Source organism: Salmo salar, chromosome ssa01, assembly GCF_905237065.1.
Source record: "Salmo salar chromosome ssa01, Ssal_v3.1, whole genome shotgun sequence".
NCBI classification, from domain to species: domain Eukaryota; kingdom Metazoa; phylum Chordata; class Actinopteri; order Salmoniformes; family Salmonidae; genus Salmo; species Salmo salar.
This window is the reverse complement of record NC_059442.1, coordinates 96,202,378-96,225,878: the sequence shown is the minus strand read 5'-3', so window position 1 is coordinate 96,225,878 and position 23,501 is coordinate 96,202,378. Positions and strand designations below refer to the sequence as shown.

Sequence of the window (23,501 nt, the reverse complement as noted above, 5' to 3'; positions counted from 1 at the left end):
ATTAGGGTTTTCTACAACACAACGACACTGCTGAATCACTGTAAATGACTTTAGCCTTGTGGAGCATTAGGGTTTTCTACAACACAACGACACTGCTGAATCACTGTAAATGACTTTAGCCTTGTGGAGCATTAGGGTTTTCTACAACACAACGACACTGCTGAATCACTGTGGTCTGAGGCTATGCAAATGTGGACAACCTGACTCATATGATACCATGTAGACATTCTGTTTTGCATTGTAAAACACAGATTGAAGAACACAATCTAAGAACACATCTAGTCAAATGGCTACCCAGACTATTTGCATTGCCCCCTCCCCTCTCCACACCACTGCCACTGTCTGTTGTCATCTATGCATAGTCACTTTAATTAACTCTACCTACATGTACATACTACCTCAACTAATAGGTGTCCCCGCACATTGACTCTGTACCGGCACCCCCCTGTATATATCGTAAGCTCGTAAGTAAGCATTTCACTGTAAGGTCTACACCTATTGCATTCGGCGCATGTGGCTAATACAATTTGATTTGATTTGACAATCTACTATTAAGAATCCACCTGGACCATATGAAATCATATGTAAAGAAATATACATACTGTACCTATAACAGAATCACAAAGTCATGACATATGGCTTTGTATCTTATCTTTCTATACATCACATCATAGATCAATACTGCAGTATTATCACAGGTGAACTTGACTTATATTACTGTCTGGGAGATCCATGTACCTAGCCCTCCGTGTCAGTCCAATTTCTCCACTACAAAGTGTATTTGAACAGGAGTTATGACATGAGTTAATACACAGTGAAATGTTAGGACATTCACATAGTGTGGCAAACAATTAAACATATCAAATGGCATTGACTAAATACAGACTGACTGTAATCCACTACAAGACACTGAGTCATCATACCTTGTCACCAGCTGTGACTACCTTGTCACTAACTGTGACTATCCTGTCACTAGCTGTGACTATCCTGTAACTAGCTGTGACTATCCTGTCACTAACTGTGACTACCCTGTCACTAGCTGTGACTATGCTGTCACTAACTGTGACTATCCTGTCACTAACTGTGACTATCCTGTCACTAACTGTGACTATCCTGTCACTAGCTGTGACTATCCTGTCACTAGCTGTGACTACCCTGTCACTAGCTGTGACTATCCTGTCACTAGCTGTGACTACCCTGTCACTAGCTGTGACTACCCGGTCACTAACTGTGACTACCCTGTCACTAGCTGTGACTACCCTGTCACTAACTGTGACTATCCTGTCACAGGCTGTGACTATCCTGTCACTAACTGTGACTACCCTGTCACTAGCTGTGACTACCCTGTCACTAGCTGTGACTATCCTGTCACTAACTGGGACTATCCTGTCACTAACTGGGACTATCCTGTCACTAGCTGTGACTATCCTGTCACTAACTGTGACTATCCTGTCACTAACTGGGACTATCCTGTCACTAGCTGGGACTATCCTGTCACTAACTGTGACTACCCTGTCACTAACTGTGACTTCCCTGTCACTAGCTGTGACTACCCTGTCACTAGCTGTGACTATCCTGTCACTAACTGTGACTAACCTGTCACCAGCTGTGACTATCCTGTCACCAGCTGTGACTATCCTGTCACCAACTGTGACTATCCTGTCACTAACTGTGACTATCCTGTCATTAGCTGTGACTATCCTGTCACTAACTGTGACAATCCTGTCACTAACTGTGACTATCCTGTCACTAGCTGTGACTATCCTGTCACTAGCTGTGACTATCCTGTCACTAGCTGTGACTATCCTGTCACTAACTGTGACTACCTTGTCACTAGCTGTGACTACCCTGTCACTAGCTGTGACTACCCTGTCACTAACTGTGACTATCCTGTCACTAGCTGTGACTATCCTGTCACTAGCTGTGACTATCCTGTCACTAACTGTGACTACCCTGTCACTAGCTGTGACTACCCTGTCACTAACTGTGACTATCCTGTCAGTAGCTGTGACTACCCTGTCACTAGCTGTGACTACCCTGTCACTAGCTGTGACTATCCTGTCACTAGCTGTGACTATCCTGTCACTAGCTGTGACTGTCCTGTCACTAGCTGTGACTACCCTGTCACTAGCTGTGACTACCCTGTCGCTAGCTGTGACTACCCTGTCGCTAACTGTGACTACCCTGTCGCTAACTGTGACTATGCTGTCACTAGCTGTGACTATCCTGTCGCTAACTGTGACTACCCTGTCGCTAGCTGTGACTATCCTGTCACTAGCTGTGACTACCCTGTCACTAACTGTGACTACCCTGTCACTAACTGTGACTACCCTGTCACTAACTGTGACTATCCTGTCACAGGCTGTGACTATCCTGTCACTAACTGTGACTATCCTGTCACTAACTGGGACTATCCTGTCACTAGCTGGGACTATCCTGTCACTAACTGTGACTACCCTGTCACTAACTGTGACTTCCCTGTCACTAGCTGTGACTACCCTGTCACTAGCTGTGACTATCCTGTCACTAACTGTGACTAACCTGTCACCAGCTGTGACTATCCTGTCACCAGCTGTGACTATCCTGTCACCAACTGTGACTATCCTGTCACTAACTGTGACTATCCTGTCACTAGCTGTGACTATCCTGTCACTAACTGTGACAATCCTGTCACTAACTGTGACTATCCTGTCACTAGCTGTGACTATCCTGTCACTAGCTGTGACTATCCTGTCACTAGCTGTGACTATCCTGTCACTAACTGTGACTACCTTGTCACTAGCTGTGACTACCCTGTCACTAGCTGTGACTACCCTGTCACTAACTGTGACTATCCTGTCACTAGCTGTGACTATCCTGTCACTAGCTGTGACTATCCTGTCACTAACTGTGACTACCCTGTCACTAGCTGTGACTACCCTGTCACTAACTGTGACTATCCTGTCAGTAGCTGTGACTACCCTGTCACTAGCTGTGACTACCCTGTCACTAGCTGTGACTACCCTGTCACTAGCTGTGACTATCCTGTCACTAGCTGTGACTGTCCTGTCACTAGCTGTGACTACCCTGTCACTAGCTGTGACTACCCTGTCGCTAGCTGTGACTACCCTGTCGCTAACTGTGACTACCCTGTCGCTAACTGTGACTACGCTGTCGCTAGCTGTGACTATCCTGTCGCTAACTGTGACTACCCTGTCGCTAGCTGTGACTATCCTGTCACTAGCTGTGAGTACCCTGTCACTAACTGTGACTACCCTGTCACTAACTGTGACTACCCTGTCACTAACTGTGACTATCCTGTCACTAACTGTGACTATCCTGTCACTAACAGTGACTATCCTGTCACTAGCTGTGACTATCCTGTCACTAGCTGTGACTATCCTGTCACTAGCTGTGACTGTCCTGTCACTAGCTGTGACTACCCTGTCACTAGCTGTGACTACCCTGTCGCTAGCTGTGACTACCCTGTCGCTAACTGTGACTACCCTGTCGCTAACTGTGACTATGCTGTCGCTAGCTGTGACTATCCTGTCGCTAACTGTGACTACCCTGTCGCTAGCTGTGACTATCCTGTCACTAGCTGTGACTACCCTGTCACTAACTGTGACTACCCTGTCACTAACTGTGACTACCCTGTCACTAACTGTGACTATCCTGTCACTAACTGTGACTATCCTGTCACTAACAGTGACTATCCTGTCACTAGCTGTGACTATCCTGTCACTTGCTGTGATTACCCTGTCACTAGCTGTGACTACCCTGTCACTAGCTGTGACTATCCTGTCACTAGCTGTGACTATCCTGTCACTAGCTGTGACTATCCTGTCACTTGCTGTGACTATCCTGTCACTAGCTCTGACTATCCTGTCACTAGCTGTGACTATCCTGTCACTAACTGTGACTACCCTGTCACTAGTTGTGACTATCCTGTCACTAACTGTGACTACCCTGTCACTAACTGTGACTACCCTGTCAAAAACTGTGACTACGCTGTCACTAGCTGTGACTACCCTGTCACTAACTGTGACTACCCTGTCACTAGCTGTGACTATCCTGTCACTAGCTGTGACTACCCTGTCACTAGCTGTGACTACCCTGTCACTAGCTGTGACTATCCTGTCACTAGCTGTGACTACCCTGTCACTAACTGTGACTACCCTGTCACTAACTGTGACTACCCTGTCACTAGCTGTGACTATCCTGTCACTAGCTGTGACTACGCTGTCACTAGCTGTGACTATCCTGTCACTAGCTGTGACTACCCTGTCACTAGCTGTGACTACCCTGTCACTAGCTGTGACTACCCTGTCACTAGCTGTGACTACCCTGTCACTAGCTGTGACTATCCTGTCACTAACTGTGACTATCCTTTCACTAGCTGTGACTACCCTGTCACTAACTGTGACTACCCTGTCACTAGCTGTGACTATCCTGTCACTAGCTGTGACTATGCTGTCACTAGCTGTGACTATCCTGTCACTAGCTGTGACTATGCTGTCACTAGCTGTGACTATCCTGTCACTAGCTGTGACTACCCTGTCACTAGCTGTGACTATCCTGTCACTAGCTGTGACTACCCTGTCACTAGCTGTGACTACCCTGTCACTAGCTGTGACTATCCTGTCACTAGCTGTGACTACCCTGTCACTAGCTGTGACTACCCTGTCACTAGCTGTGACTATCCTGTCACTAGCTGTGACTACGCTGTCACTAGCTGTGACTATCCTGTCACTAGCTGTGACTACGCTGTCACTAGCTGTGACTATCCTGTCACTAGCTGTGACTACCCTGTCACTAGCTGTGACTACCCTGTCACTAGCTGTGACTATCCTGTCACTAGCTGTGACTACCTTGTCACTAACTGTGACTATCCTGTCACTAGCTGTGACTATCCTGTCACTAGCTGTGACTATGCTGTCACTAGCTGTGACTATCCTGTCACTAGCTGTGACTACCCTGTCACTAGCTGTGACTATCCTGTCACTAGCTGTGACTACCCTGTCACTAGCTGTGACTATCCTGTCACTAGCTGTGACTACCCTGTCACTAGCTGTGACTATCCTGTCACTAACTGTGACTATCCTGTCACTAGCTGTGACTATCCTGTCACTTGCTGTGATTACCCTGTCACGAACTGTGACTACCCTGTCACTAGCTGTGACTATCCTGTCACTAGCTGTGACTATCCTGTCACTAGCTGTGACTATCCTGTCACTTGCTGTGACTATCCTGTCACTAGCTCTGACTATCCTGTCACTAGCTGTGACTATCCTGTCACTAACTGTGACTATCCTGTCACTAGCTGTGACTATCCTGTCACTAGCTGTGACTATCCTGTCGCTAGCTGTGACTATCCTGTCGCTAGCTCTGACTACCCTGTCGCTAGCTGTGACTACCCTGTCGCTAACTGTGACTACCCTGTCGCTAACTGTGGCTACGCTGTCACTAACTGTGGCTACGCTGTCACTAACTGTGACTACCCTGTCACTAGCTGTGCCTATCCTGTCACTAGCTGTGCCTATCCTGTCACTTGCTGTGACTATCCTGTCACTAGCTCTGACTATCCTGTCACTAGCTGTGACTATCCTGTCACTAACTGTGACTACCCTGTCACTAACTGTGACTATCCTGTCACCAGCTGTGACTATCCTGTCACTAGCTGTGACTATCCTGTCACTAGCTGTAACTATCCTGTCACTAGCTGTGACTATCCTGTCACTAACTGTGACTACCCTGTCACTAACTGTGAGTATCCTGTCACTAGCTGTGACTATCCTGTCACTAGCTGTGACTATCCTGTCACTTGCTGTGACTACCCTGTCACTAACTGTGACTACCCTGTCACTAGCTGTGACTATCCTGTCACTAGCTGTGACTATCCTGTCACTAGCTGTGACTATCCTGTCACTAACTGTGACTATCCTGTCACTAACTGTGACTATCCTGTCACTAACTGTGACTATCCTGTCACTAACTGTGACTATCCTGTCACTAGCTGTGACTATCCTGTCACTAGCTGTGACTATCCTGTCACTAGCTGTGACTATCCTGTCACTAGCTGTGACTATCCTGTCATTAGCTGTGACTATCCTGTCACTAACTGTGACAATCCTGTCACTAACTGTGACTATCCTGTCACTAGCTGTGACTATCCTGTCACTAGCTGTGACTATCCTGTCGCTAGCTGTGACTATCCTGTCGCTAGCTCTGACTACCCTGTCGCTAGCTGTGACTACCCTGTCGCTAACTGTGACTACCCTGTCGCTAACTGTGGCTACGCTGTCACTAACTGTGGCTACGCTGTCACTAACTGTGACTACCCTGTCACTAGCTGTGCCTATCCTGTCACTAGCTGTGCCTATCCTGTCACTTGCTGTGACTATCCTGTCACTAGCTCTGACTATCCTGTCACTAGCTGTGACTATCCTGTCACTAACTGTGACTACCCTGTCACTAACTGTGACTATCCTGTCACCAGCTGTGACTATCCTGTCACTAGCTGTGACTATCCTGTCACTAGCTGTAACTATCCTGTCACTAGCTGTGACTATCCTGTCACTAACTGTGACTACCCTGTCACTAACTGTGAGTATCCTGTCACTAGCTGTGACTATCCTGTCACTAGCTGTGACTATCCTGTCACTTGCTGTGACTACCCTGTCACTAACTGTGACTACCCTGTCACTAGCTGTGACTATCCTGTCACTAGCTGTGACTATCCTGTCACTAGCTGTGACTATCCTGTCACTAACTGTGACTATCCTGTCACTAACTGTGACTATCCTGTCACTAACTGTGACTATCCTGTCACTAACTGTGACTATCCTGTCACTAGCTGTGACTATCCTGTCACTAGCTGTGACTATCCTGTCACTAGCTGTGACTATCCTGTCATTAGCTGTGACTATCCTGTCACTAACTGTGACAATCCTGTCACTAACTGTGACTATCCTGTCACTAGCTGTGACTATCCTGTCACTAGCTGTGACTACCCTGTCACTAACTGTGACTACCCTGTCACTAGCTGTGACTACCCTGTCACTAGCTGTGACTATCCTGTCACTAACTGTGACTATCCTGTCACTAACTGTGACTATCCTGTCACTAACTGTGACTATCCTGTCACTAGCTGTGACTATCCTGTCACTAACTGTGACTATCCTGTCACTAGCTGTGACTACCCTGTCACTAGCTGTGACTATCCTGTCACTAGCTGTGACTACCCTGTCACTAGCTGTGACTATCCTGTCACTAGCTGTGACTACCCTGTCACTAGCTGTGACTATCCTGTCACTAACTGTGACTATCCTGTCACTAGCTGTGACTATCCTGTCACTTGCTGTGATTACCCTGTCACTAACTGTGACTACCCTGTCACTAGCTCTGACTATCCTGTCACTAGCTGTGACTATCCTGTCACTAGCTGTGACTATCCTGTCACTTGCTGTGACTATCCTGTCACTAGCTCTGACTATCCTGTCACTAGCTGTGACTACCCTGTCACTAACTGTGACTACCCTGTCACTAACTGTGACTATCCTGTCACTAGCTGTGACTATCCTGTCACTAGCTGTGACTATCCTGTCACTAGCTGTGACTATCCTGTCACTAGCTGTGACTATCCTGTCACTAACTGTGACTATCCTGTCACTAACTGTGACTATCCTGTCACTAACTGTGACTAGCCTGTCACTAGCTGTGACTATATAATATGTTATGAGATGATGAATATAATACTCGTAGAGGTAATCTCTCTAAGTGATAAGGCTTTATGTTTATCTTTAAATAATCAAATAAGTACAAAACAAACCAGGTTTTTAACAATTTAGGCACAAGCTAAGTTATTTAAACAACTCTAATCCAACAAAATGACATTACATTAATGGGTTTTTGCCTGGCAGTGTTCCCTAAACAGCTGATCTGAATACACAGAGCGAAAGTCCAAAAGTTCCTCCTCAATAAGTAGGGTAGATAGCAATCCCAACTGTCTCTAGGCAACCCTCTTCATGCATAGTCCAGGGGCAATGTATCCCACAGAGAACATTTAGAGAACTCCTACTACCAACTACTGTAACACACAACAATCACAAAGACAATCAATTCTCTCTCACACACAAATACACACAAGTACACACAGAAACACACACAAATACACAGACACACACAGGAACACAGACACACACAGAAACATAGACACACACAGAAACACAGACACACACAGAAACATAGACACACAGACACACACAGGAACACAGACACACACAGAAACATAGACACACACAGGAACACAGACACACACAGAAACATAGACACACACAGGAACACAGACACACACAGAAACACAGACACACACAGAAACACAGACACACACAGAAACATAGACACACAGACACAGACACACAGACACAGACACAGAAACATAGACACATAGACACACAGACACACAGACACAGACACACACAGAAACATAGACACACAGACACACAGACATAGACACACAGACACACGGACAGAAACATAGACACACAGACACACAGACACAGACTAAAGGGGACTCACGAGCATGCTCCATGACTGGATGAAAATGATCCCCCTTGTGAGCTGATCCTTTCTTTTCCTCATAACTCTATTTCCCTCACTCCCTCCCTCTCTCCCTCTCCTCCTAGCCCTCTCTCTTTCCCTCCCTCCCTCTATCTCTCACTCACTCACTCACTCACTCACTCACTCACTCTCTCCTCCTCCTCTCTTTCCCTCCCTCTATCTCTCACTCCCTCTCTCCATCTCTCCCTCCCTCTCTCTCTTTACCTCCCTCCCTCTCTCCCTCTAGCCCTTCCTGTGCAGGAAGCTGGCTCTCTAATGTTCGTCAGTGTTCCTTGCTGCATGCCTCTCTGCAGTGGACCTGACCATGAAGCCAGTGGAGGCTGCTGAGGGGAGGATGGCTCATAATATTGGCTGGAATGGAGCGAATGGAATGGCATCAAACACCAGACAACCATGTTTGATGTATTTGATACCATTCCACTGATTCCGCTCCAGCCATTACAACGAGCCCGTTCTCCCCAATTAAGGTGCCACCAACCTCCTGTACATGAAGCAGCCCAGTGAGCACAGGCAGGGGACACAACAACCATTTCCTCCATTAACAAGGCTTGATTGAGCCAGTCGGGAACCATCAAATGGAGCCTCCCTGTCCACTGAGGCTTTTAGCTGCAACCTGAGGCCACAGGGAGGAAGAGAGAGAGGGGGGGGGCTCTGCAACCATCATTAAAGCCAGACTCATTTTATTACTGCTATTCACCTAAAAAAAAATATTCTCTCTGCACCCCAGACTCCATGTGTCAATACCCATCACGACGTTCAGAGGCAGAATGGAAAGTTATGTGAGGTTGAAGTCGGTGAACAAGTGGGTTTGAGGGCTGTGTGGAAACTCTCTGAAAAACAGTTTAGTCTATTTTGAAGCGCAGTGTTGAAATTAGCCAACGTTCTCAAAGGAATGAGTCATAGTAGCTGATATTTTCTTCTCTGGCAACAGACACATCAGAGTGGGCTTTCAGAGAAAAAACACTTGAGGGTATTGAGATCTCTGGCTCAGCCAGGAGTCTATAAGAAGGCTGTAAATGGCATTGCACTATAGAACTGAGCAAGTATACAGTATGAAGCCTGGGCAGGTAATGGTACATTTCCTTGTTAGGATCATCTCTTATGGACAGATGCAAGTAACCTAATCAAGAATCTTACGCAGTTGTCCTAGATTATTGTTAGGCTATTGACAAGATAACGACTGCAAGTGCTGCCACTTATGTATTTCACTCACAACCTGTCTAGTCTCCCGGGAACCAGCACCTGATAAGGTAGCTAGTAGCTAAAGAGCTATGGGGTTGAGATGAGAAGAGGCCTCCGAGGCTTCAAAAAGCTGCCAAGTCCTTAGCCCTTTATGGTCCTAACGAGTCCTTAGCCATTTATAGCCTCTAACAAGTCCTTAGCCCTTTATGGTCCTAACGAGTCCTTAGCCATTTATAGCCTCTAACAAGTCCTTAGCCCTTTATGGTCCTAACAAGTCCTTAGCCATTTATAGCCTCTAACAAGTCCTTAGCCCTTTATGGTCCTAACAAGTCCTTAGCCATTTATAGCCTCTAACAAGTCCTTAGCCCTTTATTGTCCTAACGAGTCCTTAGCTATTTATAGCCTCTAACAAGTCCTTAGCCCTTTATGGTCCTAACAAGTCCTTAGCCATTTATAGCCTCTAACAAGTCCTTAGCCCTTTATGGTCCTAACAAGTCCTTAGCCATTTATAGCCTCTAACAAGTCCTTAGCCCTTTATGGTCCTAACAAGTCCTTAGCCATTTATAGCCTCTAACAAGTCCTTAGCCCTTTATGGTCCTAACAAGTCCTTAGCCATTTATAGCCTCTAACAAGTCCTTAGCCCTTTATGGTCCTAACGAGTCCTTAGCCATTTATAGCCTCCAACAAGTCCTTAGCCCTTTATGGTCCTAACAAGTCCTTAGCCCCTTATGGCCCCTAACAAGCTTGATGACTAATTTAGAGCGTCAAGTAAATTATAGCAATCCGAACAAGGTGCAAACTTGTGCCCTGCTAACTCTCCCTGATGGTTCAACAACTGAACTGCATTATTAAAGTAGCTGCATATACTCAATACTCACATAGGTCATATTTGAGAGTCAAAGTCCATGTTAAATTTCTGCCAGTGTTTCAACACATTATTACAAGTTATGTTGACAACATCCTGCATGTCCTTTTGGTCTTGCGGATATTAATGACCAACAGTGTGACATTAACTAAGCTGGGTTACTGTTTGGCAACTGGGTCAGCTCGACTGGGATGGAAATTGCATTTACATAGTTTTGAAAGTGACAGCGGAAACAACTTTGTATTTTTAGACTCTTTAAGGAATGATAAACACAGTGAGCCACTGACCTGGCACAGTCAGGTTGTTGTGTAACTTAAAGTCACACCGTACCGTATTAAAGGTTGAGTTTTACTATGTTGGAACTTATAACCCATGGTCATTGGACAAAGTATGTGGCCGCAGAATAGATGCAGACCCATGATGACGAGTCATAACTATATATCTATAAAGACATCAAAGCAAAATAAACCTTTTATAAGCAACTGAAAAACATAAGGGAAAATATCCTATCGGCTTTCAAAGATAACCAGGGCATATTGGAAATCAGTGACGAAAGACCCCTCTCACAAAGATAACCAGGGCAGCATGGAAATCAGTGATGAAAGACCCCTCTCATAAAGATAACCAGGGCAGCATGGAAATCAGTGATGAAAGACCCCTCTCACAAAGGTAACCAGGGCAGCATGGAAATCAGTGATGAAAGACCCCTCTCACAAAGATAACCAGGGCAGCATGGAAATCAGTGATGAAAGACCCCTCTCACAAAGATAACCAGGGCAGCATGGAAATCAGAGATGAAAGACCCCTCTCACAAAGATAACCAGGGCAGCATGGAAATCAGTGATGAAAGAATCTCTGATGTACTTAACCCCGACTGGTCTGTTACTTCATATGCTGTCACACTGTACTAAACCCAGACTGGTCTGTTACTTCATATGCTGTCACACTGTACTAAACCCAGACTGGTCTGTTACTTCATATGCTGTCACTCTGTACTAAACCCAGACTGGTCTGTTACTTCATATGCTGTCACGCTGTACTAAACCTAGACTGGTCTGTTACTTCATATGCTGTCACGCTGTACTAAACCCAGACTGGTCTGTTACTTCATATGCTGTCACGCTGTACTAAACCCAGACTGGTCTGTTACTTCATATGCTGTTACGCTGTACTAAACCCAGACTGGTCTGTTACTTCATATGCTGTCACGCTGTACTAAACCCAGACTGGTCTGTTACTTCATATGCTGTCACACTGTACTAAACCCAGACTGGTCTGTTACTTCATATGCTGTCACTCTGTACTAAACCCAGACTGGTCTGTTACTTCATATGCTGTCACTCTGTACTAAACCCAGACTGGTCTGTTACTTCATATGCTGTCACTCTGTACTAAACCCAGACTGGTCTGTTACTTCATATGCTGTCACGCTGTACTAAACCTAGACTGGTCTGTTACTTCATATGCTGTCACGCTGTACTAAACCCAGACTGGTCTGTTACTTCATATGCTGTCACGCTGTACTAAACCCAGACTGGTCTGTTACTTCATATGCTGTTACGCTGTACTAAACCCAGACTGGTCTGTTACTTCATATGCTGTCACGCTGTACTAAACCCAGACTGGTCTGTTACTTCATATGCTGTCACACTGTACTAAACCCAAACTGGTCTGTTACTTCATATGCTGTCACTCTGTACTAAACCCAGACTGGTCTGTTACTTCATATGCTGTCACTCTGTACTAAACCCAGACTGCTACCCTGGTTACAAAGATAACCAGGGCAGCATGGAAATCAGTGATGAAAGACCCCTCTTACAAAGCGACCCTTTGTGGTTTTGATGCTGAGTCTTTTGGCATCGCCATCTCACAGGGCCACGATTTTGCATTCAAGGGAGCACTTTAGGCATTGGAAAGATGATCACTTTAGGCTTTGGAAAGATGATCACTTTAGGCTTTGGAAAGATGATGAAGGAAGATGTTGGAGGTGTTTTCCCTGCCTCCCCCACAGGTCAGTGGGGGTAAACCCAGGAATACATGTCTTCTCATGTCGCTGCCTGAGGTACAGGCTCAAAAATACTTATTTACTGTAACGTTATGCAGGGAGAATGAATACTTCATAATGGCAGGCCCTTCAAAACAGAGGAGATATTGAAGTTTGAACTTCAATGTCTTTATTCCAGAAGCTTCCCTCTATGTGTTGATCATCACAACTCAAGATGAGGATATGACTCCAAAATATTGACAATGAAACAGGAATGGAATGGACCTGGAACGAATATCAGCCAGGTCCTCAAATCGATGAGCGGATATGATCGCCATTTGAGGGAAGATCATTTCAGGGGAAGGGAATTATGTGATGTTGTTCAGCGGCATTGAAATAGTCCCAGCCAGCTAGAGACAAATTAATATTGCACTTCAGCGGAATGTCATGTGTCAGTGTGCAGCGGGTAGGACGGAGTCAGGCGCAGGACACAGAACTGAGTAAAAACGTACTTTACTCGCAAATAATCACAAACTAATTCCATACAGGGAATAATAATCCAGCTCTACACAAAAGAGCGACCACATAACAAAGAACAAACACGCACAAAACCATGTGGGAACCAGAGGGTTAAATAGGGAATAAATTATAACATAATGGAAACCAGGTGTGTACAATCAAGACAAAACATATAGAAAAAGAAACGTAGATCGGTGGCGGCTAGAAAGCCGGTGACGTCGACCGCCGAACGCCGCCCGAACAAGGAGAGGCACCAACTTCGGCGGAAGTCGTGACACGGAATCACTCTGAACTGATCTTAGTTAGAGGCAGCCATCTGCACCCACACAGCAGCCTGCATACAGATACTGTATCACATTCTAATTATATTTTTATGGCCAACTGCTTAGATTACCCCTCTTTCACATTCAGGTCCTTCCCAGTCTAGAGATTGATTAGTGTCAGAGGAAGATCACTTCCCTTGGCTCAACTCTACCAACACTGCAGTGACTACAGGTCCTTGGGAAGGGTTGTACTTTCCCAGAAAATGGGGTTAACTTCACTAATCCAGTTGTAACCATAGTAATTAACACACAAACACAGCATGTTTTGATGTTCATTGATACTACCTTACCAGACCAGTTAGCCTTGTTGAGAAACCAACAAGACTGCAACAGTACAAACTCTCTCAGAATGTAGTCTGAGAATCTTTTACATGATATGCAGTACCACTCAAAAGTTTGGACGCACCTACTCATTTAAGGGTTTTTCTTTATTTTTACTATTTTCTACATTGTAGAATAATAGTGAAGACATCAAAATTATGAAATAGCACAAATGGAATCATGAGAACGCCAAGTGTGTGCAAAGTTGTCATCAAGGCAAAGGGTGGCTATTTGAAGAATCTCAAATATAAAATATATTTTGATTTGTTTAACACTTTTTTGGTTACTATATGATTCCATATGTGTTATTTCATAGTTTTGATGTCTTCACTATTATTCTGCAATGTAGAAAATAGTAAAAATAAAGAAAAACCCTGGAATGAGTAGGTGTTTTAAAACTTTTGACTGGTACTGTACATTGTTATTGACCTGGCTATGATTGAATGCAATGCTGGATATGTTGGAAACACAATTATGACCAGCTGCATTGTGTTAAATACAGGCAGTAGCAAAGGGCACAGAAAGTGTGATACTTAGTAATTTGGTGTGTCAAATTCAAACTGAATGTCTATTTTGGGACTATTGTCCAGAAAGGGTACGATGTGCACAGCGTGCTACACTGCCTAGCTCCCGTACAGTGTAATTACAGTGACTAATTGAGTGTAGGGAGGAACAGTATTCAACCCCTCACTGATTCTGAAGGGGAAAAAACCTATAATGATCACAACAAATCATTACTTCACAGAGCTTCTCTAAGAGTCTGAAACCCCTTCATTATTATTTGAGAGAGCAAAACAACTCTGAGTTGGAAAGGTCAGAGGTACTCAAATGAGAGACAAAGATTACGCTTTCAAGACATGTTCTTATTAAGCAAAACAATATATAAATGGTATATTAACTAGATCATTTCCATGTAGGCCTTTATTGTGGTGATGTGTGGCCCTGTACTGTTATATTTATTAGAAGACCACATACTGTATTTATCTTTATTAACTGGGTGGTTCCAGCCCTGAATGCTTATTGGCTAAAAGCTGTGGTACATGAGACTGTATACCACGGATATGACAAATCATTTATTTTTACTGTTCTAATGACATTGGTAACCAGTTTATAATAGCAATACGACACCTCAGGAGTTTGTGGTGTATGGCCAACAGACCATGGCTAAAGGCTGTATCCAGGCACTCTTAAGAACAGCTTATATTCATGGTGTATTGGCCATATACCACACCACACCCCCTTGTGCCTTATTGCTTTAATATACATTACCGTTCAAAAGGTTGGGGTCACATAGAAATATCCTTGTTTTTTAAAGAAAGGCACATTTTTTGTCCATAAAAATAACATCAAATTGATATAGTTTAGACATTGTTGTAAATGACTGTTGTAGCTGGAAACTGCAGATTTGTAATGGAATATCTACATTGGCGTACAGAGGCCCATTATCAGCAACCATCACTCCTGTGTTCAAATGGCACGTTGTGTTAGCTAATCCAAGTTTATCATTTTAAAAGGCTAATTGATCGTTAGAAAACCCTTTTGAAATTATGTTAGCACAGCTGAAAACTGTTGTGCCGATTTAAAGAAGCAATAAAACTGACCTTCTTTAGACTAGTTGAGTATCTGGAGCATCAGCATTTGTGGGCTCGATTACAGGCTCAAAATGGCCAGAAATGTAGAACTTTCTTCTGAAACTTGTCAGTCTATTCTTGTTCTGAGAAATGAAGGCTATGCCATGCAAGAAATTGCCAAGAAACTGAAGATCTGGTACAAGGCTATGTACTATTCCCTTCACAGAACAGCACAAACGGTCTCTAACCAGAATAGAAAGAGGAGAAGGAGGCCCCAGTGCACAACTGAGCAAGAGGACAAGTACATTAGAGTGTCTAGTTTGAGAAACAGATGCCTCACAAGTCCTCAACTGGCAGCTTCATTAAATAGTACCCGCAAAACACCAGTCTTAACGTCAACAGTGAAGAGGCTGCTCCGGGATGCTGGCCTTCTAGGCAGAGTTGCAAAGAATAAGCCATATCTCAAACTGGTCAATAAAAATAAATGATTAAGATGGGCAAAAGAACACAGACACTGGACAGAGGAACTCTGCCTAGAAGGCCAGCATCCCAGAGTCGCCTTGTCACGGCCGGGGCACTGTCGCCGGAAGCTCTGGACGGGGAACTGTCACCGGAAGCACTGGACGGGGAACTGTCGTTGGAAGCTCTGGACGGGGAACTGTCGTTGGAAGCTCTGGACGGGGAACTGTCGTTGGAAGCTCTGGACGGGGAACTGTCGTCGGAAGCTCTGGACGGGGAACTGTCGTCGGAAGCTCTAGACGGGGAACTGTCGTTGGAAGCTCTGGACGGGGAACTGTCGTCGGAAGCTCTGGACGGGGAACTGTCGTCGGAAGCTCTGGACGGGGAACTGCGCACTGAAGGCCTGATGCGTGGGGCTGGCTTTGGAGACGCCAGACTAGGGACACGCACCACAGGGCTAGTGCGAGGAGCGGGAACAGGACGCACTGGACTGGGCTGATGCACTGGAGGCCTGGGTGCGTGGTGCTGGCTTTGGAGGCGCCAGACTGGAAACACGCACCTCAAGGCTAGTGCGAGGAGCGGGAACTGGATACACTAGGTCATGAATAGGCACCGGCGGTCTGGAGCGCACCGCCTGCACAACCCGTCCTGGCTGGATGGTAACAGTAGCCCTGCACGAGCGGAGTGCTGGCACAGGGCGAACTGGGCTGTGCAGAGGCCTGATGGCTGCCGTGCGTAGAGCAGGCCTAGGGTAGCCTGGGCCTAGGAGGCGCACTGGTGGCCAGATGTGCTGTGCAGGCATACTCCTACCCGGCTGGATGCCCACTCTAGCACGGCACTTGCGAGGAGCTGGGATCGCTCGCACCGGACTGTGCGTGCGCATGGGCGAGATCGTACGCACTTCCGCATACACCGGTGCTCTCATGATCCGTTGCTCCCCATAATAAGCATGGGAAGTTGGCTCAGGTCTATTGCCTGACCTAGCCAATCTTCCCGTGTGCCCCCAAAAAATTTTTTTTGGGGGGGGAGTGCCTCTCACACTTGCTCCTCGGTGTGTATAACGCCTCGTAATGGCGCCTTTCCGCCTTGGCTGCCTCCAGCTCCTCCTTAGGGCGCTGGTACTCCCCAGCCTGATACCATGGTCCTGCCCCGTCCAGGATCTCCTCCCATGTCCATGAATCCTTATATTCCTCCTGCTGCTCCTTCCTCCGCTGCTTGGTCCGTTTGTGGTGGGTGGTTCTGTCACGATTGTCGTAAGGAGTGACCAAAACGCAGCGGGAAAATGTATACTCAACTTCTTTTTTTATTTGAAGAAGGAAAAACTAAATAAACACGTATACAAAAACAAATGACTCCAAACAGTCCCGTCAGGTGCAACAAACACTAAACCAGGAAATAACTACCCACAAACCCCCATAGAACAAACACCCCTATAAATAGGACCTTCAATCAGAGGCAACGAGAAGCAGCTGTCTCCAATTGAAGGTCAACCCAATAAACGCCACATAGAAATAGACCAACTAGAAATAAACTAACATAGAACATAACCCAAACAACCCCGAAACACCCTAAACAAACACCCCTCTGCGATGCCCTGACCAAACTACAATAACAAACAGCCCCTTTACTGGTCAGGACGTGACACGCCTCTTCACTGTTGACATTGAGCCTGTTGTTTTGCGGGTACTATCTAATGAAACTGCCAGTTGAGGACTTGTGAGGCATCTGTTTCTCAAACTAGACACTCTAATGTATTTGTCCTCTTGCTCAGTTGTGCACTGGGGCCACCTACTCCTCTTTCTATTCTGGTTAGAGACAGTTTGTGCTGTTCTGTGAAGGGAATAGTACATAGCCTTGTACCAGATCTTCAGTTTCTTGGCAATTTCTTGCATGGCATACCCTTCATTTCTCAGAACAAGAATAGACTGACGAGTTTCAGAAGAAAGGTCTTCATTTCTGGCCATTTTGAGCCTGTAATCGAACCCACAAATGCTGATGCTCTAGATACTCAACTAGTCTAAAGAAGGCCAGTTTTATTGCTTCTTTAAATCAGCACAACAGTTTTCAGCTGTGCTAACATAATTTCAAAAGGGTTTTCTAATGATCAATTAGCCTTTTAAAATGATAAACTTGGATTAGCTAACACAACGTGCCATTGGAACACAGGAGTGATGGTTGCTGATAATGGGCCTCTGTACGCCTATGTAGATATTTCATTAAAAACAGCCGTTTCCAGCTACAATAGTCATTTACAACATTAACAATGTCTACACTGTATTTCTGATCAATTTGATGTAATTTTAATGGACCAAAAAATGTATTTTCTTTAAAAAATAAGGAAATGTCTATGTGACCCCAAACTTTTGAACGGTAGTGTATATATACCCTTTTCAAAACAAGTTGGCCTGAGTTTCAACTGAGGTACAACAGACACAGGAAATGAGCTCCAACAAAAGGAGCTTTACCCCCCTCTTGTGGCTATTTGAGAAACTACCAGACAATAGCCAGCATTTCCTGCCATTACTCTACATGTGTTATCACACTTCCTACTGCAATAAAGTGTTAAGAATGAATGATGGCAATACATAACCCAACTTTTGTCTGCAAGATATTTCTGGTTTAGGTAATGTGATCTAGATCATTTAGTTTCAAGGTATGTTATTAACAAGGCAAGGCAATATCACACAGACACCAATCGGCAGACTTTGGCTAGATACAGACTATGATAATATACAGATGTAGAATCTTAATTTAAACACCCTGTTGCAGGAGGAGTTTTCTGCAATGCAGGACCCTGTTGCAGGACATTTAAAACATGTGTATTTGAGGTTCAAAAAGACTTCTGAAGTTTGTAATTTCCATTTAGACATTTCTGACTTGATTTTCCCTTACGAAAAATGTATCAACCCCTACAAATGTATAATCCACATAATCATTCACATTTCCTGTTGCTGCAGGATTCTTTTCCTGCTGTAGCAAACTGGCTCAAATTAAGATCCTACAGCTGTACTGTTGCATGCATGAATTCAAGATCCACTTAACTAGACTGCTCTGAAAGGGCAGATGGACAGAAGTGGAAAACAAAGTTGACTGATGACAGGAAGTGGACTGTCTGTAGACATAATTTACTGATGTGACATTTGATAGAGGAGGCATGGTAAACTGGGGACTAATGTCAGTAAATTGTTTGCAAAAGCCTTGACATTGTACGTACTGTATGAGAACCTTATGACCACATCAATGGGAAATGTGAACATTTAACCCACACAGCTGTGACAATTAAGAAATAATACAGATATGGTGTTCATAATGCACTTCTGAACGATATGGAATATCTCACAAACAAAGACCTTCTTCTATAGGAAATAATCTATGTGGAATAAAGAGCATGGCCTTTACTGTGACGATTAACAGCCCATTCTCACCAGAGCCTATTAAACCTCAGAGGAACACAGCTCCATAGGACATCAAGACTAGAGGCATTACAGATCTTTGAAGGTCTGTGCACTTTGCAGAAATGACAACAGGAAACCACTGCAGCACTGGGCACCTTAGTTCTACGTAAGGGCCATTCTAGAGAAGGGGCCTCAGCAACTTCTCTCTTGGAAACGTGATCTCATTATGCTATCTTTGTCATTGTCAGTTCATGATATCAAGTACATCCATTCATTGAAAAACATGAGGGCAGTGGTGGAAAAAGTACCCAACTGTCATACTTGAGTAAAAGTAAAGATACCTTAATAGAAAATGACTCAAGTAAAAGTAAAAGTCACCCAGTAAAATTCTACTTGAGTAAAAGTATAAAAGTATTTGGTTTAAAATATTCATAAGTATCAAAAGAAAAAGTATAAATAATTCCAAATTCCTTATATTAAGCAAACCAGATGGCACCATTTTCTTTTTTTAATTTATGGAAAGCCAGGGACACACTCCAACACTCAGACATAATTGACAACCAAAGCATGTGTGTTTAGTGAGTCCGCCAGATCAGAGGCAGTAGGGATGACCAGTGATGTTCGGTTGATAAGTGCATGAATTTCATTATTTTCCAGTCCTGCTAAGCATTAATAATGTAACGAGTACTTTTGGGTGTCAAGGAAAACATGTGGAGTAAAAAGTACAATATTTTCTTTAGGAATGTAGTGAAGTAAAAGTAGTCGAAAATATAAATGGTAAAGTATGGTTAAGATACCCCAAAAAATGACTTAAGTACTATTTTTGTTCACTTTACACCACTGCATAAGGGAAATCATGATTCATGATTGATTGATAATCAGCAACAACACATTATACATTGTTGGACTTTTTATGTCGAGGCCTGTCTATATTAGATAGAAAACATAAATGTAGGTGTTTTAAAGTTGAAGTTTGTGACTGGAATTACAAATGGGGAGCATCAGATGCCTTGCATGTTTAAAACAAATATATATATACACTGCTCAAAAAAATAAAGGGAACACTTAAACAACACATCCTAGATCTGAATGAAAGAAATAATCTTATTAAATACTTTTTTCTTTACATAGTTGAATGTGCTGACAACAAAATCACATAAAAATAATCAATGGAAATCCAATTTATCAACCCATGGAGGTCTGGATTTGGAGTCACTCTCAAAATTAAAGTGGAAAACCACACTACAGGCTGATCCAACTTTGATGTAATGTCCTTAAAACAAGTCAAAATGAGGCTCAGTAGTGTGTGTGGCCTCCACGTGCCTGTATGACCTCCCTACAACGCCTGGGCATGCTCCTGATGAGGTGGCGGATGGTCTCCTGAGGGATCTCCTCCCAGACCTGGACTAAAGCATCCGCCAACTCCTGGACAGTCTGTGGTGCAACGTGGCGTTGGTGGATGAAGCGAGACATGATGCCCCAGATGTGCTCAATTGGATTCAGGTCTGGGGAACGGGCGGGCCAGTCCATAGCATCAATGCCTTCCTCTTGCAAGAACTGCTGACACACTCCAGCCACATGAGGTCTAGCATTGTCTTGCATTAGGAGGAACCCAGGGCCAACCGCACCAGCATATGGTCTCACAAGGGGTCTGAGGATCTCATCTCGGTACCTAATGGCAGTCAGGCTACCTCTGGCGAGCACATGGAGGGCTGTGCGGCCCCCCAAAGAAATGCCACCCCACACCATGACTGACCCACCGCCAAACCGGTCATGCTGGAGGATGTTGCAGGCAGCAGAACGTTCTCCACAGCGTCTCCAGACTTTGTCACGTCTGTCACGTGCTCAGTGTGAACCTGCTTTCATCTGTGAAGAGCACAGAATTTGCCAATCTTGGTGTTCTCTGGCAAATGCCAAACGTCCTGCACGGTGTTGGGCTGTAAGCACAACCCCCACCTGTGGACGTCGGGCCCTCATACCACCCTCATGGAGTCTGTTTCTGACCGTTTGAGCAGACACATGCACATTTGTGGCCTGCTGGAGGTCATTTTGCAGGGCTCTGGCAGTGCTCCTCCTGCTCCTCCTTGCACAAATGCGGAGGTAGCGGTCCTGCTGCTGGGTTGTTGCCCTCCTACGGCCTCCTCCACGTCTCCTGATGTACTGGCCTGTCTCCTGGTAGCGCCTCCATGCTCTGGACACTACGCTGACAGACACAGCAAACCTTCTTGCCACAGCTCGCATTGATGTGCCATCCTGGATGAGCTGCACTACCTGAGCCACTTGTGTGGGTTGTAGACTCCGTCTCATGCTACCACTAGAGTGAAAGCACCGCCAGCATTCAAAAGTGACCAAAACATCAGCCAGGAAGCATAGGAACTGAGAAGTGGTCTGTGGTCTCCACCTGCAGAACCACTCCTTTATTGGGGGTGTCTTGCTTATTGCCTATAATTTCCACCTGTTGTCTATTCCATTTGCACAACAGCATGTGACATTTATTGTCAATCAGTGTTGCTTCCTAAGTGGACAGTTTGATTTCACAGAAGTGTGATTTACTTGGAGTTACATTGTGTTGTTTAAGTGTTCCCTTTATTTTCTTGAGCAGTATATATATTTACAGTTGAAGTCGGAAGTTTACATACACCTTAGCCAAATACATTTAAACTCAGTTTTTCACAATTCCTGACATTTAATCCTAGTAAAAAGTCTCCGTCTTAGGTCAGCTAGGATCAACACTTTATTTTAAGAATGTGAAATGTCAGAATAATAGTAGAGAGAATGATTTATTTCTGCTTTTATTTCATTCATCACATTCCCAGTGGGTCAGAAGTTTACATATTCTGAATCAGTATTTGGTAGCATTGCCTTTAAATTGTTTAACTTGGGTCAAACGTTTCAGGTAGCCTTCCACAAGCTTCCCACAATAAGTTTTGTGAATTTTGTCCCATTCCTCCTGACAGAGCTGGTGTAACTGAGTCAGGTTTGTAGGCCTCCTTGCTCGCACATGCTTTTTTCAGTTCTGCCCACACATTTTCTATAGGATTGAGGTCAGGGCTTTGTGATGGCCACTCCAATACCTTGACTTTGTTGTCTTTAAGCCATTTTGCCACAACTTTGGAAGTATGCTTGGGGTCATTGTCCATTTGGAAGACCCATTTGCAACCAAGCTTTAACTTCCTGACTGATGTCTTAAATATATATATATTGTGGGTTTATCTGTGATCAAATGAGGATATGCAGTCATTTTGATTGTATATATATATATATATATATATATATATATATATATATATATATATAATAAACCCACAATCAAATATATTTTTTATAATAAACCCACAATCAAAATGACTGCATATCCTCATTTGATCACAGAGATTGGTGTAGCATAATGCATTCAAAAACTTTAATTATGAATTCTATGCATGTCAAGCCCTGCCATTCAATTTCAACCAAATATACTTTTAACTAACTCTGCTTTCATCTGTGGTACAACCATTTTCAGTGTTGTTCATTAAGTTCTATCTTTTTCATTTTGACTGCAATAATTAACGATTATTTAAACTTCAGCAAACAAAACTAAATGTGCAAAATATGGACGAGGTCATACGTATTTGGCGCGTGTAGGCTATTGAAATACTCACCTGAACGTGCGCCTCGCAGTCTGAACAATATTCTCGACCTGAAACCAGAAGTGTCACTGTGAGAACGAACTCTGCAAATCGGAGAGAACGTCTTCAAATCGGGGAAACTGTCTTCATTGGCCATCTGATCCATTGAACACCGAGCGATATATACAGTATTGTGGAGTGTGCTGAAAATGACAGGGGAGTACTGTTGGGTGTGCTGAAAATGACAGGGGACAGCAACAGCTTTTTAGAAGATCAGTAACCCCTCCCCTCGACTTGTTGTTCCGCTCTAGAAGGTTGTTGTAAAATTCACTCAATTCACTTTCAATGTACTTGTACACAAATACAGTATTTGGGTTAATAGTGTGTCATAAAGTTGTGAATTAAGAAGATATGAGAGGGAATATGATCTGTCTAAAAAAATGACTAAATAAATAAATATATAGCAACCGCTCTCCTTCACTTGCTGTTCCGCCCTAGAAGATTGTTGTTGATACAGTGATAGTAGGCCTGTCTATTCAAAGAACAACTTTACAGAGAATATCCTGCCTGTCACCGTGTAGGCTTTAAATTCATCTTCAGAGTCATAATATCTACATTAGTGATAAAGACAAAATAACATAATCCACCCTAAACTACTAACTTAATCCACCAT

At 44.3% G+C, this 23,501-nt stretch overlaps 1 protein-coding gene across 3 annotated transcripts in view; it reads right to left on the bottom strand.

Moving 5' to 3' along the window:
- LOC106610766 (phosphatase and actin regulator 2) overlaps positions 1 to 23,076 on the bottom strand; it is a 71,799-nt gene extending 48,723 nt beyond the window's left edge. For 2 of the 3 annotated variants that reach the window (XM_014210310.2, XM_014210321.2), the window contains exon 1: positions 22,862 to 23,076. In XM_014210310.2, the coding sequence (XP_014065785.2) occupies positions 22,862 to 22,994 (133 nt within the window). In that variant the 5' untranslated portion in view covers positions 22,995 to 23,076. Of the gene's footprint in view, positions 1 to 8,559; positions 8,661 to 22,861 lie in introns of those variants that run through there. The other variant, XM_014210338.2, reaches the window with a different exon arrangement.
- Positions 23,077 to 23,501: the final 425 nt, after the last annotated feature.